This window comes from Carlito syrichta, unplaced genomic scaffold, assembly GCF_000164805.1.
Source record: "Carlito syrichta isolate Samal-C Ts95f unplaced genomic scaffold, Tarsius_syrichta-2.0.1 Scaffold287526, whole genome shotgun sequence".
Classification (NCBI taxonomy): Eukaryota; Metazoa; Chordata; class Mammalia; order Primates; family Tarsiidae; genus Carlito; species Carlito syrichta.
Genome location: NW_007231622.1, coordinates 864,047 through 881,487, shown reverse-complemented (window position 1 = coordinate 881,487; position 17,441 = coordinate 864,047). Strand labels below are relative to the sequence as shown.

Below are 17,441 nucleotides of genomic sequence, written 5' to 3'. Positions count from 1 at the left end.
TCGTGCCACTCCAGCCCAGTGACAGAGTGAGACCCTGTCTCAAAACAACAAAAATAATAATGGTAATAATTGCCGTTTACCAGAACTTAGGAATATTTCATCTTATTTTCCATCTCTCAGAAGTAATGGTGAGCAGCTTTTTGATGAGATATGACAGTTCCTAAATTACTCCTCGGTGCAGACTCTATGGGTCCCAAGCCAGGCAGTGCCAGTCTCTTTCACTTTCATTTACAGTTCTGTTTCCCCAAACAACTTGGACTTACTTCCTTAAATTGCCCACATTTTAACCTTTTTGAAGAGAGAAAAGTCAAGAAGGTGTGGGCTGAGTTAGTCTTCCCTGTCTGTCAGGTTTCCCTGGTCCTTTCTGGATTTTCCTTCTTACAAAGTGTTCTGATGGCCTTTTAATCTTGTGCCTGCTGAATCTTTTCCCAACACAGCTTGGTACAGTTCCCACACACACTTAGATTTCTCGGTGGGGCTAATTTGGTGCCTGGTCTTCATCTTGTCCCCAAGTCCTGCTCTCGCGTCTCAGAGCATCAGCCTCCTTCTGGAGCCCCCACTGCCTCTCAGATGCCTTGCCTTAAGGATCATTACCCTGAGGCTTCCTTCTGGTGATGCTGACTTAGAGGCAAGTCTGTACCTCTGCACACGTTACTCCTTCCTTCCCTTGGCATCTGTGCTGACTAGGGCCCCAGAGCTGCTTTTCTTAAAGAAAAACAAACAAACAAACCATGTTAAATCCCTCCTCACTATCACACATTGTCCACAGACTCAGAGAATTTTAGGTTGGAGGGGCCCATGCAGTGAGGGAGCCCAGCCGCCCACCTGGGACTGGAATCCCAATAATAACCCCGCAAGAAGAGGGCTGGCCTGTGTTTGATCACTTCCAGGATGGTGAGCTCACTCACATCTCCCGGCTGCAGTCCCTTCCCTCTTTGGTCAGCTCCAACTGTTCCTGTGGGCTCCCTGGAGCTCCTGCCTCATCCTGTGAAGTAGCACAGGCCTATACCTGACAATGCTGATACTTTTGCTGCCACCACCCAACTGAATAGAAGAGGATGGCTCTCTCCTTTCCCCACACTCGGATCTCAGCCCCCTGCCTTTACTATCTATGTCTCATCCTTACTCAGGAGGCCAGACTCTGCTTTGTAGCAGTTTGGGTCTTGGGTACAGATGGGCTCTTTGGAAGTAATCAGCTATATACCAGGGGTGTGTGTGTGTGTGTGTGTGTGTGTGTGTGTGTGTGTGTGTGTGTGTGTGTGTGAATCCTCGTCCTTCTGCCTCCTGGCTCCCTCTTGGTCTGCATTCCACTGACCCCCCGGGCCTGCTCATCAAAGCCTCGTCTAGGCCCTGTCTCCTCTGTGCATCTCTTCCCCCTACCCCAACTCCACAGCCCAAATTTCCCTCCTTGCAGCTCTCCTTTCTACCTTCAAACCTGACTCCTGGCCCAGAATTTCTTTTCTTTTTTTCTTTGAATCGGAGTCTTACTCCATCGCCCAGGCTGGAGTGCAGTGGTACGCTCACGGCCACCGCAGTGTTGACCTGCTGGGCTCAGGTGATCCTTCTGCCTCAGCCTTACAAGTAGCCACAACTACAGGCATGCGCTACCACACCCAGCTAATTTTTCTTTTTTTTTTTTTGAGTCAGAGTCTCGCTGTCATCCAGACTGGAGTGCAGTGGCATGCTTTCGGCCACCGCAGCCTCGATGAACTGGGCTCCGGTGATCCTTCCGCCTCAGCCTTCCAAGTAGCCGGAACTACAGGGGCGCGCTACCATGCCTGGCTGATTTTTTGTTTTATGGTAGAGATGAGGTCTTGCCAAGTTGCCCAGGCGGGTCTTGAACCCGCGGGTTCAGACAATCCACTCACCTCGGCCTCCCAAAGTGCTGGGATTACAGACTTGAGCCCCTGCGCCTGACCTGGCCCACAATTTCTAAACTATGGTCTTGCTGTGCAGCCAACACCCTCACTTCCTAGGTATCTCCTATCCTGTGAGGATATTAGGATTCCCACACTCATCTTTCCACCTACATTCTCAGGGGCACATTTTATATCTTTGGGAAAAGATGTGCTGTTGCCACACACATGTTCATTTAGGTGATGGAGAACTCTTCACTCTACAAGGCATGTCCAAGATTCCCCTTGTGGTTTTTGAGTCAGACTGTACAAGAGCCACATCCAAGTTTTGCCACTTTGAGCTGTGTTTCCTGAGCCTCTCTGGTGGCTTTTATTGAATCTACTTTGCAGATGAGGAAACTGAGGCTTAGAGAAGTTAGGCAGCTTTCCCTAGGTCCTAGAACTAGGAAGTGGTGATAGCTAGGATTTAAATCCAGGTGGTTCTTGACTTCAAAGCCCATGATCCTTCCTCTCCAGGACACTGCCTTTGTTAATATGTCCAGTTGACTCCTGGAGGCCAGATGATGAGAGCAGTGGTGTGTAACCCTTTGGCCTGCCATATTTGGCCTCCATGGTTTTCTTACATTTGTTTCTTTTTCAGAAGCAGAAGCTGCTTCTCCTTTTATTAGCTCCTAGTCAAAGAAACTGTTTTCTTAAACTTTTTTGCCACCCAGTTTCGTCACCTTTTATCTCTGCACTACCCTGGCCCACATCACAGACAGGACCCCGGGGGGTCGTTGATTTGCCTGGAGGCAACTCACAGAAGCCAGGATCAAAACTGTTCCTCACTCCAGTCATAGTTTATTAACTATGTCCCAACTCCCGTTTTTCATGAAGAATTGATTTGCATTAATCAGATTGGGAATGTGCTGGCTCTGAATTTATTTTTTAAAAATTGATTCTTTTTCTGAGCTCTGATTGTGAGCAGGCATTGCAAGATTGGTTGGTGCAGACACAATTATCCTGCTGGAAAAATGCTCTCCAGGATCTGATTGCAGCTATGGTGCAGCCTTAGGAAGAGATGTTTCCTTGGCAAAGCGTTTTCTGATCAACACTGGGGCTGGGTGCAGGCTCATGCCTGTAATCCTAGCACTTTAGGAGGCTGAAGCGGGAGGATTGCTTGAGCCTAGGAGTTTGAGACAGACTGGGCAACATAGTGCGACCTCGTCTCTACAAAAAATGCAAACATTAGCTGGGTATGGTGGCATGCACCTGTAGTCCCAGCTACTTAGGCTGAGGTGGAAGGATTGTTTGACCCAGAAGGTAGAGGCCGCAGTGAGATATGATCATGCCACTGTACCAGCCTGAGTGTCAGAGTGAGACTCCAACTCAGGAAAAAGAAAAAAAAAGATCCATGCTGGGTTGGTAAAATTAGGATTTAGGGTCGAGATACAGATGAACATTCTGATTAAAGGAAGCAAGACACTGTGAACCCGTATCATGCAGATTATCAAATCTTCTGGAGACTTCAAAAAAGCAGCAATTCCTGGGTTCCCACTGAAGTTTTAAAGTCAAGAGAAGGTCTTTTTAAAGGGTGTCAAGGGAAGTTGGCTTGTAGCAGGCCAGTGCTTGAAGACTCAGTCCTTCATTAGATGCCAGAGCTGCCTCTAACACCAATTTTTAAAAAGCCTACAGTTCTTCTTATGGCCCCCGGATGGCCCTACTGGGACTCCAGGGCCCATATTCGCCAGGAAACCCATGTGCAGCCCCTGTTCCCCAACTTCCTTTTATTGAGAAAGTTTTAGCATGTATTGATAACCGTTGCCTAAATCAGCCATTGTATTGGTGGTTGAAGAATGATGCAAGAAGCCCTTCAATCAGTGGATGGGGTGATCAGAACTGAAACAGTTTAAGCAACATTGAGGGAGAATGAGGGGGTGGAAGGATGGAATGGCAAAACTTTAAGTAGCCAAAGATTTGAAACCATCTGTCATACCATTTCAGATTAAGATCCCCATGCTAGTGCCAGAACACTTTCCCCAGCTGTGAAGCCAAAAATTCCTTTACATGGGAAATAAGGACTTTCATTCTTATTGGCAACAGAACTCTTAAAATGCAAATATTAGCTAATTTTTTTGATGCATTTAACAGCTTACAAAGCACTTTCAAATGCATATACTGAGTCTTTATAGCCACTCTGGGAGATAGATACTCTTTATTTACCAATAAGGAAGCTGAAGCTCAGAGCATATAATGATGTCCCCAGAATCACACAGCTAGTAAGAGGCTGAGCAGACTTCTTTCAAACAAGAGCATTATTGAGGTTTAATTCATTTACCATAAAATTTGCCTTTATAAAGGTAAATGGACTTGCCATTCACTAGTTTTAGTGTGTTCACGAAGTTGTGCAACATTTGCCACTGATTCCAGAACACTGTCATCGTCCCAAAAAGAAACCCATTCAGTCTTCATTCCCTGATTACTCACAACCACGAACCTACTTTGTCTCTATGAATTTGCATGTTCTAGGCATGTCACATAAAGGGAAGCACACGATACATGGCTTTTTGAGACTGGTTTCTTTGACCTGGCATAATAGTTTTGAGGGTCATTCATGTTGTAGCATGTAACAGCACTTTACTTTTTTTTTAATGACTGAGTAATATGCCATTGTTGTGGATAGATCACGTTTTGTTTATCCATTCATTAATCAGTGAAATTTGAATAGATTCCACTTTCAGACTATTAGGAATAATGTTGCTATGAACATGAATGCACAATATTTGCACAAGTCTCTGATTTCAATTCTTTTGGGTATATACCCAGAGGTGGAACTGCTGGATTGTATGATAATTCTATGTTCAATTTTTTGAGGAACCATCATGCTGTTTTCCACAGTGGCTGCATCATTTTATATTCTCACTAGCAATGCACAGGGAATCCAATTTCTCTATAGCCGCACCAATACCTTTTTTTATTTTCTTAATGGTGTTTATTTGAAGGGAAAAAAGTCTTAATTTTGATGAAGTCCAATTTATCTATTTTTTATTTTTGGCTTGTGCCTTTGGTGCCTTTTCTTAGGAACCATTGCCTAATCCAAAGTCACAAAGGTCTACTCGTATGTTTTTATGTAGCAGTTTTAGCTCTTCCATTTAGGTCTCTGGCTCATTTTGAGTTGATTTTGTATAGAGTGGTGACTTCATCCTTTTGCATGTGGATATCCATTTGTCCCAGTACCATTTGTTGTAAAGACAATTCTTGTCCCCACTGAATTGTCTTGAAATCCTTGTCAAAATCAATTGACCATCAATGTGAGGGTTTATTTCTAGACTCTCACTCTATTTGATTTATTTCTATTCTATTAAGCAGGATTCTAATACAAGCTGGTGCTCTCTACATCACATATTTTTTTCCTTCTGCCACACCAGAGGTCACAGAGTGTCTCCTTCATCACCCAGAGGGAAGGGTTTTTCAGAACAATACCACGGGCTTAACGCTGGGGGGACACACCTGAGAGGCTCCCCTGCTGGGGAGATGGAGTCAAGGTCTTCTCCCTCTCAGCCTGTGGCCTGTACAACTGCCAGGCCCCTCTGCCACTGTGGCAGCTCCTTCTGTGGTTTGTCCTTCCCCGTGCTCCTCTCTTTCCCTCTACTGAATAGGAAGCAGCCATGCTGGAAAGGTGGAGGAGGATTCTGGGGTGGGAAAGATATACTACCTCCCTTCCCCACACACACAGCCAGCCCACAGCCCAAGACTGAGGGGTGAACAGAGCCCTTACTTTTTGTCAAGAACTCTAAAGAGTCTGAAGTTTGATTCTATCCTACTTAACAAGCTAATAAGTTGGCTTGTTGTGTTTCATGGATGCTGGCAGATGACACAAGACTCCTGGGTCAGAAACAAAAAATGTTACTACTCATGGCATAGCCAGCAGCATGAACATCAGCATGTTTGTGTCAGTTCCCTTTGCCCTCAAATCCCGGGGGTGTGTGATGGACCCATATGGATGCTGTGCATGCAGTGGGTTTGGGTTGTGGCTGAGGAACACTGGACTAAGGGCCTGGCACTTTTGTGCTGGCTGCAAGCTCTGTTGCACACAAGCCAGTTCTCCTCCCCACTGGGAGTACACGGTTACATGGTGGTCATGCTATGCCCCTTGGCCTACTTAGTTGTCTGTGTGACCAACCATAGAAACTCAGAATCAGGGGATGGATAAACCTTGTGGTCCAGCACGCTAAGCAAGAACATGCAGGGATGCTCAGGGTCCCGTAATCAGAGTGGAGGCCTCCACCTGCTTCACTTGCCACAAAAGTCAGGGGTGTCCCAAGGGTCCTAAGAGCCCTATAGACGGGGAAGTTAAAAGAAAAACCTTAGACAAATTTAATAGAGTTTAATTCTAAAAAGAATGATTCGCATATCAAGCAGCATCTGAACCAGAATTGGTTCAGAGAGGCTCCCATGCAGCCACGTTGTGGAAGATGGTCTATGGATTGAACAAGGAAAGTGACCTACAGAAAATGGAAGTAGGTACAGAGACAGCCAGATTGGTGACAAATTCGTGTTTGCCTTATTTGAACCCAGTTTGAACAGTTGGCTGCCTTTAATTGGCCGAAACTCAGTGATTGACACAAGAGTAGGGTACAGTCTGTTTTATACATCCAGCTAGGCTATAGTTCACCATGCACAGAGAAACCTTTAGGCCAAACTTAAAATATATAGGGAGACAGTTTTAGGCCAAACCCAGTTTAACAGACCCTTCAGAGAGGGGATGTGGCTTGCTCAGGATTACACAGGAAAGGCCAAGCCTAGAACCCAGGCTTCCCAACTCCTGGTTCAGTGCTTTTTCTACCCCCTCTCTGTCCTTGGGAATTTCATAGGAAACCTGGAATGTTTGTGGCAGTAGGTCTCACCAAGAAGAGGTGGGCGGGCAGAGGTGGGCAGCCTGTATCCACTGCTTTGCTTTTCTGTTCACCAACTTCCTTTTTGTTTTTTGGTTTTTTTTGAGTTGGAATCTTACTCCATCGCCCAGGTTGGAGTGCATTGGCATGCTCACGGCCACCCTAGCGTCGACCTGCTGGGCTCAGGTGATCCTTCTGCCTCAGTCTTACAAGTAACTGGAATTACAGGTGTGCACTACCGTGCCCAGCTTATTTTTTATTTGTTGTAGAGACGAGGTCTCACCAAGTTGCCTGGGCTGGTCTCAAACCCCCGGGCTCAGGCAATCCACTCACCTTGGCCTCCCAAAGTGCTAGGATTACAAGCTGAACCACCGAGCCCGGCCATCAACTTCCTTTTTAACCTCTGTTTTGAGGGAGATGAAGGGGACACGGTGTACAAGGGCCAACTACATCAGATCGGGTGGCAGAAATGGGACTTAGGGCTGGACATAGTGGTTCACACCTGTAATTCCAGAACTTTGGGAGGCAAAGTGGGAGGATTGTTTGAGCCTAGGAGTTCGAGACCAGCCTGGGTAACATGGCAAGACCTCGTCTCTACAAAAATTTTAAAAAATTAGCTGGGCACGGTGCCTGAGTCCAGGAGGTCAAAGCTGCAGTGAGCCATGATCATGCCACTGCATTCCAGCCTGGGTGACAGAGTGAGACCCCGACTCAAAAAAAAGAGAAAGAAATGGGACTTGGGAGCCTGATCACTTAATTTCTAAAACTGCAGTGGGTCTTTGAGTAGACATATGGTTTGTCTAGCTGAGTAACACATAAGAGGGGCTGAGTGAGCAAACGGCAGGCCCATGGAGCTCTGTGCTGAGGAAAGAGCTTGCTCACGTGCGTGTCCAGGCCCACCTCCCTCTTGCTCCTTACTGCTCTGTGCCCTCTCATGAGCCCAGCCCCTTCCTCCAGGTCCTCTCTGACTCCTCAGACCTACAGTTCCCCACTTCTTCCATAAGGCCTTACCAACCCTCCCCAGGAAAATTCTGGGCTCCTCCATGACTCCTCAACCACCACCCACCAACCCTCCCTGGTGGTAACTCCCCCAAGCCCAGCATTCACACAGCGAGTAAATGTGCTTTTTCTTCTGTTTCCCTTTTGGGTCAGGAGAGCATCTTTCCTTTCATCCTGCCTCTCTCGCCTGTGAGCTCCCCAGGTGGGCCTGCTCCTGGCCTGTTGCAGAGTCAGTGCTGCAGTTGGCCTAGAGCAGTGGTGCGAGGCTGGGGCCTGGCAGGCTGGGAGGGCGGCCAGGAAGGCCCCTAGGGCGATACCGGAGAGACACAGGTGGGTCCACTGTGCTCTGGGCATTTGTGGAGTTCTCGCTGACAAAGGCTCTTGCTGTCTCTCCCTCCCTCTCCACCCCTAGCTCTTTCCCTCTCCGCTGCAGACCCTCTCCAGGAAGATTGTGCGGTCCAAGATGAACAGCACCCTGGTGGGGGTGTTCACCATTATCCTGGTGTTCCTCTCAGCTTTTGTCAACATGGTGGGTGGCTGCATGTCCTCCCACCCTCCAGCCCCATTGGGTCAAACCCAGTAAAGTCGTGTCTCCCACGGGCCTGGGCTGGGAGAGAGTTTCCCTGGAAATTCTATTCCTGTCTCATCTCAGGCCTGGGAACAGATGTATGACTCTTCAAGTGCCTCACAAAAGTTTTTAGCAGTTCACTCTCAAGGCTGGTCAAGCCATGAGGAGCCCAAGGCATGTTTAAGAGTCCAGGAGGGTCCACCGGCCATACCCCCTCCTGCCAGGGTGGCCGGGCAAGCCTCACCTGATCCTCAGCCTCTCCCAAGTTTTGTCCCTCAGTGTCAGTCTGCATCTGAGGCAGAGAATGGGTGCACGCCCGCTGCCTGGTGGGATGGGCTGCCCAGCATGGTCCCCAGGGGCTGACTGCTCCTCGATGCCCTCTTCCCTGCCCCCAGTTCATGTGCAACTCCAAGGACCTGCAGGGATGCCTGGCGGAGGAACACAACATCAGTGAGAGCCGGGTCAACGCGTGCCATGTGGTGGAGTCGGCCGTCAACTACAGCCTGGGCGAGGAACAGGGCTTCTGTGGCAGCCCCTGGCCCAACTGCAACTTCCCCGAGGTACTGGGCTGCAGGGGTCAGAAGTGCAACAGATGGCAAGCCCCCTGCCCCTCCCCAACTCTGCTCAGAACAGTCAGGGGCTGACCTCCTCACTGTCCTTCTAGAGTCCTCCTTCCCCTAATGTTGCTTACTCCCATGTGCCAGACACTGGGAACAAGGCTGGCCTCCGCAGTGTAACAGTAGTGCTTACCTGGCTAAGGGCTTTATTTATTTATTATTTTAAAGATGTAGGGTACAATTCAGGATTAGGTGGATAAGTGGTTCAGATACAGTTTGGGCCTCCCTTTGGTTCCCACTTCGCCTAGTTTGAGATCAGATACCCTTATTGATGTTATGTGCTCCCTTCTCCTTCCCTGGCAGTGTCCCAATACTGCCAAACTAAAGGCTTTATTTACATGCATTTACTCATTAAATCCTCATGGCAACCCTAGGGCGAGGAGGTACTATATTATCTCCTTTATAGAGATAAAGAACCTGCCGGGCTTGGTGGCTCAGCCTGTAATCCTGTGCTTTGGGAGGCTGAGGTGAGTGAATTGCCTGAGCCCATGGGTTCGAGACCCACTGGGCAACTTGGTGAGACCTCATCTCTACAATAAATTAAAAAAAAAAAAAATTAGCCAGGCATGGTAGCGCACGCCTGTAGTTCTGTCTACTTGGAAGGCTGAGGCGGAAGGATCGCCGGAGCTCAGCAGGTCGAGGCTGCAGTGGCCAGGAGCTTGCCACTGCCCTCCAATCTGGGTGATGGAGTGATTTCATCTCAAAAAAAAAAAAAAGAGATAAAGAACCTGATGTACAGAGAGGTTAAGTTACTTGCCCAAACTGACATAGCCAGGAAGTAGTAGAGCCTAGGTTCTCCTTCAAGTAGTCTGGCTCCAGAGTTTGTGCTCCTAATCAAGCATCCTCAGCTTCTGCAGCAGACTCAACCCTATCTCAGGGGAACCCACTTGAGCCCCTTAGCTCTTAGGGTCAGAGAGCAGGGAGGGGAGCAAGGGGGACCTAATCCCAAGCCAGCATCATCATAAACGAAACCTGTTCAAAGTGGACACTTCACTAGTGCTTAGTATATTCAGAAATTGTACAGTCATCATCATAATCAACTTCTAGAACACTTTCATCACCCTAAAAAGACATTTTGTACTGACAAACCTCAGCCACTTGGGCTTAAAAAATAATGCTGGCCGGGCACGGTGGCTCATGCCTATAATCCCAGAGCTTTGGGAGGCTGAGGCAGGCTGATTGCCTGAGTCTAGGAGTTCAAGACCAGTCGGGGCAATGTAGTGAAACTTTGTCTCTACAAACAAATAAAAAAATTAGCCGAGTGTGGTGGCATGTGCCTGTAGTCCCAGCTCCTCAGGAAGCTGTGGTGGAAGGATCGCCTGAGCCCAGGAGGTTGAGGTTGCCATGAACTGTAATCATCATGGTTATGCCACTGCACTCCAATTGGATGACAGAGTGAGACCTTGATTCTAATAATAATAATACTAATAATAATAATGCCATGAATCCTTATGCGGGGAATGACCTTCATTGAGCCCCTGTGGTCTGAAAGGTGCCTCATTCACGTTACTGCATTTGTCAGGGAGCAATTTGCTGGCATGCTGCAGGGCCAGGCTTCCAGCCCCAGGTATCTGCTCCATGTGGTCATTCCCATACTCCCAGCTCCCGCAGGCACTCACAGGAAACCTGTAAGGTGGTGGCAGTGTCTGTCCTTTCCGTTACTCACGACAAAGGTTCAGGATTGCACCCGAGGGGCACCGTGGGCTGTCACAGCACTGGCCTCCCTCACCCAACCTGGGAGGCAGCCTGATCTGGCTCTGGGTTGTACTGGTGGGGCACAGAAAGGCCAGTGAGGAGCAGGAATGCTCACCTAGACAAGCATTTGCCCCCTATCTGTCTCTGGGCCCTCTCTTTTCCAGGCAGCCACGGCCTCACAGGCCCCATCCAACACTCCCCTGCCTCTGTTCCCTCACATTTGACTGAGAGCCACAGGAGCAGCACTTCTGCCTCCTGTGTGCTGAGGAACAGAGGCTCCTTTTGGTCTTGTATTTGCTCCTCAGCAATCCCAGGAGAAGCTGAGGCATGGGCAAGAGGATGGTGGTAGGCATGGTCTGACTCCTCATTTGTGGGAGATGCTTGGTCCCAGGCTTCAGCCCTCACCAGCTGGCCAGTCTCAGGCCTGCTGATCCCAGCTCTTGCTGGCAACAAAGCTCTCCAGATGGCCACACCCACAAGGGTTATTTCTGATCCAGCAACTCCTCACAGACTTGAGGCCCTTGCATCAAGCCTTGGCCTCCTGGCTATCTGGGCCCAGGATCTGCATGGGAATCCAGGCTGGCTCTGGACAGTCCCCTACCCCTCTCCCAAGTACAAGTAGCTGGGGTTGAGTTATGTGGGCGTGTCCACCTTGCTCCCTCTTCTGTCCCCATTCCTGGGGATACTTGAGGCTGTCCCCTCAACCCATTCATCAAGGAACCCTCAGCAGCCTTTTCCTTGGATCCAGAAGGGAGGAAGAGGGTCCAACATGGGGGCTGCCCCCACTGCCAACCACTGCCAATTGGCCCCTAACCCAGAGCAGAGGCAGTATGCAAATAGTAAGAATCTGAAAGCCTGACTCAAAAATGATGATACTAAATTTAAAAGAAAGATCAAAATAATAGACACTAACATGTCTAGGATTAGCATCAAGGGACAACAAAGAGAAGGGGACCTCTGATATCCTGGTTCAGCCCCTCAGTTGTCTAAGAAGGAAACAGTTTCAGGGATCAGAAGGGACTGCCCCAGAGTTAATAGTACAGGACCATAATCCCTCATCTGAAATATTTGGGGCCACATATGGGGCTTCAGATTTTTTCAGATTCTAGACGGTTGCCTCTCACCCCCTGTGGAGTCTGGGGCCGCACCTGGTAATAAACACAGTAATATTTCTGCAGCAAAATGTATGAATAGTCCCAGGAAGCAGGATAAAGATGATGACTAGCATCTCATCAATTAGATCAGGTTCTGTCACCAAATAAGGTGAGTTCAGGCGTTACCCCCTCAAGAGTTATAAAAACTTTTCGTTTTGGAGGCTTTGGATTTTAAAGTTGCAGATCAGAGACCTTCCACCCGTGTTCCCACTGTTAATGAGGGAACCAGCCACTGCGCCAAATGAGCCCATGAGATAGGAAGCTTTGTAGATGGAGACACTGAGGATTAGAGGGGTTGAGTAAATGTCCCTAGGCACACAACCAGTCCTGAGTGAATCAGGGTGAAACCCAGGCCAGTCTGAGCCTGGAGCCCGGCAGTAACACGGGGCTCTATTGCATGTACTGACCAAACTCCAACTGGAGCCCGTCTCCTGGTTCCTAACCAGGGCCCTTCCCAAGACATCACATCCTTTGCCAAGTTTATGTCAGCAGGAGCATGCCCAGACCAGGCTTCACCTGAAGCTGGTTCAGTCTGGAGGGCGGGGGCCTGGGGGGGCGGGGTCCCCAGGAGCTGACACCACCGCTTTCTGTCCGCAGTACTTCACCTACAGCGTGCTGCTCAGCCTCCTGGCCTGCTCCGTGTTCCTGCAGATCAGCTGCATTGGGAAGCTGGTGCTCATGCTGGCCATCGAGCTCATCTACGTGCTCGTCGTGGAGGTGCCCGGTGTCACACTCTTCAACAACGCCGACCTGCTGGTCACAGCTAACGCCATGTAGGTGGCATGTTCCTCCCGTCCCCCACTGGGTGCAGGGCATTGTGGGGAGGCAGGAAGAGCAGGGGACTCCAGATCCTGGCTCTTCAGGGAACTTGCAAGGAGAGCGTCTTCTTCCTTTCCAGCCCTGACCGCCAGGGCAAAGCATGAGTTCACCACTCACTCCTGACCTCATGCTTCTGGCTTGCCCCGGGGCAGCCTGGAATAGGCTGTTTTCACTCAACTCCAGCTGCCTGTGGAACTTCTGACCCACAGGGGTCAAGGTTCAACAGAGCTGGGTCACAAGGTCTGTGGGAGCAGAGGGACAATCTTTGTTGTTTGCAGGCTCTGTCTTGCCACCAGCCAGACACTTGGATATATATTATCCCTTTCATCCTCCTAGCAATCCGGCAAAGTATGCAGACCTACCACATCTGATTGGGTATTTGTGCACAGCCCAAAAACTCCTGGCCATGATGGTGGAGGTTAGGTCCCAATTCCCAGAGGTGGTGGGCATGAAGGTTGTGCTCAAGGCTTACCCCACAGTCAGCCTGATCATCCAGTGACAGAGTGGATCTAAGGGAGGTGGCTCCATGAGGTGAAAGAGGCTTTGGGTTAAATTGAGTTTGAATCTTAATGTCAGACACACATTTGTTTATTCCTCTGAAACTCATTATTATTTTCCAGTAAAATGGAAGTGATACCCATAGTAGTAAGATTTATGTAATACCCTTTTCCTCCCATCACTATCCCTGACACACACACCAAGAAGTGCAAAAACGTGAGTAGCAAGTCTGTGACCCTGAGAAAATGCAGCAGACTGCACTTTCTCTGAGGCGAAGGAAAAGAGCCATCCATCCATCCATTCATGTGTTCGTTCATTCATTAATTTAAAAATGTTTGTTGAGGGCCTACTATGTGCCAGCCACTGAACTAGGCAGTGGATAGGACAGATAACCATTAGGAATGTTCCATTCTTGTGAAGGGAGTGTCACTTGAAAAAATGAAAGTGTAATGAAGGCTCTCAGTCAGATTCCAGGAAGAACTTCTTGGCAGTTGTGTGGGTAGATGACTGGGAAGACACTGTACCACTGAGAACAGTACAGGCTGCAGTCCTGTGAGGAGAAAGCAGCCTGGGGCCTTTCTACCTAGGGATCAGGGCTGGAGTGGAGAGTTTTGCCCTTTTCCCACCCACAGCCTCTCACCTCCCCCACTGAAGTTGGCAGCAGAGAATGGGGGTCATTTCTGGGTGGGAGACCCTGATTTGGCTCTAGATCAGCACTGTCCAGCAGGTAAATAATGCAAGCCACCTACATAATTTTAAATTGTCTAGTAGACATATTAAAAAGGCAATGCATGTAATTAATTTGACTTTTAACCAGTACTGTATATCCGTATATGGTTATTTTAAATATGTAATTAATATGAAAGTCTTAATGAAATGCTTTACCTTTTTTCACACTCAAAACCCAGTGCATATTTTACACTTACTGGACATTTTGACTTGCACCTACCACATTTTAAGACTTTGTGGCCACACGTGGCCAGCGGCTGCCCCACGGGCAGAGCAGGCGTAGGGTTTCGCCTTCACTCCCTCCGGATGGAAGCCAAGGGCTGGGGTGGGAGACGAGGGCAGGCTTCACCGAGGTGGACATGCTGGGAGGTGGGAGGGCAGGATCCCAGGTAGGAGCTGGACGACTGTGGTTGTGGTGACCAGCGGCTGGTTGGGGCTGGGCAAGCTTCCCATCCTGAAAGTATCCCTGGGGGTGCAGAGGGGCGCTGGGGGTAGAGAAACAAGGAGCAACAGTAGGGGGGACAGCAGAGCAGGGCATGAGGGGGCAGAGCTGGGGCAGAGAGCAGAGCAGGAATGGAGGCTGCCTTATGCCGAAGAGTTGCGCTGACCAGTCTTCCTCAACTCTGTTCACAGAGACTTCAACAACAACGGGACCTCCCAGTGGTGAGTTGACGCTTTGATGTGGCATCTTCCTGCCCTCAGCACAGAGAGGGCAGCCGGTGCCCAGGTGGGAGGGACCTTGGCAGCAAGGTGGGTGGTGAAGGAGGAAGCTAGAGGGAACAAAGAGGCCCACCCCTTCTGGGGTAGCAAGGCATCCCAGTGGGAGAGATACCCCTGTTTACTTCTGTGATCCCACCATGGTGATCAGCGACAGGGATCATCAGGGCCCCTAGATCCCTCGCATGCACAGTTCACAATAGTGTGCCCGCTCCTATGAGAATCGAATGCTGCCATTGATCTGACACAAGGCAGAGCTCTGCTCACCCACCACTCACCTCCTGCTGTTGGGCCCAGTTCCTAACAGGCCATGGACCAGTACTGGCCCACAGCCTGGGACTGGGGACCTCTGTTTTAAAGCATTTAGCCTCAAGCTCTCCCCCAGGATAACAGGAATTGTGCACACTTTCCATCTGGAGGAGAGAAAGAAGGCGAGGTCTGCAGGGTCTTGGGGCCAGTTCCACAAACTGCTGCCTGGGCAGGGAGTCACTATGTAACCTTCAAGGTTTGGGCTCTACTGGTTCAAGGCACAGGGTTTAGAATGGCTGCTTTTGTGAAGAATGTTTATTAGTAATGCTAGCAAAAATATAATTAGATAGTAATAGCTACCAGTTTTGGAGTGTACTCTTTGTCAAGTGCGGCACTAAGCATTTTGTATACAGTATCTTTAGTCCTTGCGACCATCTTGAAATGTGGATATTGTCCCATTTTACAGATAAGCTAACTAAAGTTCAGAGAGGTTAAAAGACTTGTCCAGGATTGCCCAGAGACAGGGTGGCTATGGCTGGCCTTGCTCCCTTGTTACTGCACCCACTGCCCCCGTATTACCCACTGAGAAAGATCTGGGATGTACATACCGCCTCTGAGAAGGGCTGAGTTTATCTCCTGATGTGACCAGAGGGGAGATCCCGACTGATAAGGGAGAATAAGGCATCAGGAGGAGAGTAATGGCTGCCCGTGCTGCCAGTGTAGGCAGGGGCTGAGATGGGGCTGTCAGCCAAGAAGACTTCCTGGAGGAGGCACACCCTGGATTTGAGCAGGAGGGTGAGGAGGAGGAGAAGCTGTAGTGGGAGGAAGAAAAACGATCTGGGGTGGAGGAACCTCAGAGCCTGCTGTGAAGTGGCAGGGTGGCCTAAGGCCTGTCTCCTTCCCACCTGCAGCCCCGAGCACGCGACCAAGGTGGCGTTGAAGGTGGTGACGCCCATCATCATCTCAGTCTTTGTGCTGGCCCTATACCTGCACGCCCAGCAGGTGGAGTCCACCGCCCGCCTCGACTTTCTCTGGAAACTGCAGGTGGGTGGCCCTGGGTTGGAGCTGGGTGGGGGAGGCACGTGGAGCAAATGTTCAAGTGAACAAGCTCTTCGTCTGGGCTGGGCTGGGGCTTTGTCTTGCACCAATGAGGAGTCCTGCTCATGCCTCAGCGAAGTGGACTGGGAACTCATGTCCCAGTGGGTCTGCTCCCTACTCTCTCAGGCCAAGAGGCAAAGTCTGGAGGCATATTGCAGCCATACCCACCCTTGACAATGCTGGGACTCTGATGGGCTCAGGGTGTGTGCTTTGGAGTCAACAAATACTGACTGGGCACTTACTGTGTGTGTCCCCAGGCTGGGACAGAGGCAGGTGTGGGCAGGTCCTTTGTGGTGGGGGCAGCAAGGAGTCCAGGAGGGTGAGGGAGGAGTAGAGGTGGCAGGATCGTGGCCACAGTGGGTCCCAAAGGCATCCGAGCAGGGCTTGACCTGGCCAGAACTGGGCTTGAAGAGTCTCCCCAGAGGGGATGGATCGAAGGAACATCAAAGACTCAACAGGAAGCCAGCCAAGCCCGGCTCAGGCGGTGGGGTGTTCAGGGGTGGGGGAGGGCAGAGTTCTGACCATGCTGGGTGCACAGGTGGGGCAGAAATCCTCCAGGGCTCCGCTCTCTGGGCTGCATCCCCTGCACCCTGTGCATTGTGTCTGCCCAGAGGAAGGGATGCTGAGGGGCCAGGCTGAGGGCATCCCATGCACTGGCAGGAGGGTGTCCCCAAGGGCACTAGGCAGGAGGAAGCCCCACCTTCACAGGGCCTGCCTCAGACCTTCTATTTCAACCCAGCCCCTTGCAAGGCTTAGCCTGGCCCAGCCTTTGTCTTCAGCCCACTTCAGTTCTTCTACAATGTGTTTAGACCTCCCCCATCCCAGACTTCTTATTAACAGTGGGATGAGGGCCTTGGGGCTTGGACACTAAGTGAAGCTGGGGACATCAGGTTGCCCCTTTTGTTGGGTATTTTGCATGGAGTCTCTTTGCAAAGAGCCTCCATCTCTTTGATCTAAGGCCCAAATCATCCCTATGCCCTCCAGTCGTCCAGCTCCAAACCTCACTCTTTTTCACTCAGCTGCATGGCTCCCTGGCCCACCTTCAGCCTCCTCAAGGGGCGCTGGTGTTCGCAGTGTTTTTCTCCTCCTGTGGCCCCAGAAGTGTTGTATTTCCACTTTTTTTACCTTTACTTTCTGACCTCCATTCTCCCCATGTCCCTGGTCCCTTCGTTTTAACCTTTTTTTTTTTAAGTTTTTAAAAAATAGTTTTAAACCTACAGAAAAGTTCCAAGAAGAGCATCAACTCCCCAACCCGTTTTTCTGCTCTTGCTTTATCACCCCCCACATATATTTTCCAACATGATGCCCATCACCCTACATTTTGTGCTTGTCCGCTCCAGCCCAGGAACTGGTGATTTTTGCAAAGAGCTTTCATTCTTCTTAGTGGAGAGTGGTATTTAGATACGAGAGTGCTTGGAGTGCTAGCTGCTGCTTGGGCTTCTCCATGGACAAAGCTAGGGAATAGATGTGTGTGCAACATACCTAGAAGAACATGTACATGTGTCTTTGCTACTTTTTTTTTTTTTGAGTTGGAGTCTCACTCTGTCGCCCAGACTGGAGTGCAGTGG

At 49.8% G+C, this 17,441-nt stretch overlaps 1 protein-coding gene across 1 annotated transcript in view; it reads left to right on the top strand.

Moving 5' to 3' along the window:
- ADCY5 (adenylate cyclase 5) overlaps window positions 1-17,441 on the top strand; it is a 171,062-nt gene that overhangs the window by 140,831 nt on the left and 12,790 nt on the right. Inside the window, exons 13-17 of the mRNA XM_008052805.2 lie at window positions 8,142-8,258; window positions 8,693-8,857; window positions 12,361-12,536; window positions 14,443-14,472; window positions 15,687-15,819. Of these exons, the coding sequence (XP_008050996.1) occupies window positions 8,142-8,258; window positions 8,693-8,857; window positions 12,361-12,536; window positions 14,443-14,472; window positions 15,687-15,819 (621 nt within the window). The remainder of the gene's footprint in view (window positions 1-8,141; window positions 8,259-8,692; window positions 8,858-12,360; window positions 12,537-14,442; window positions 14,473-15,686; window positions 15,820-17,441) is intronic.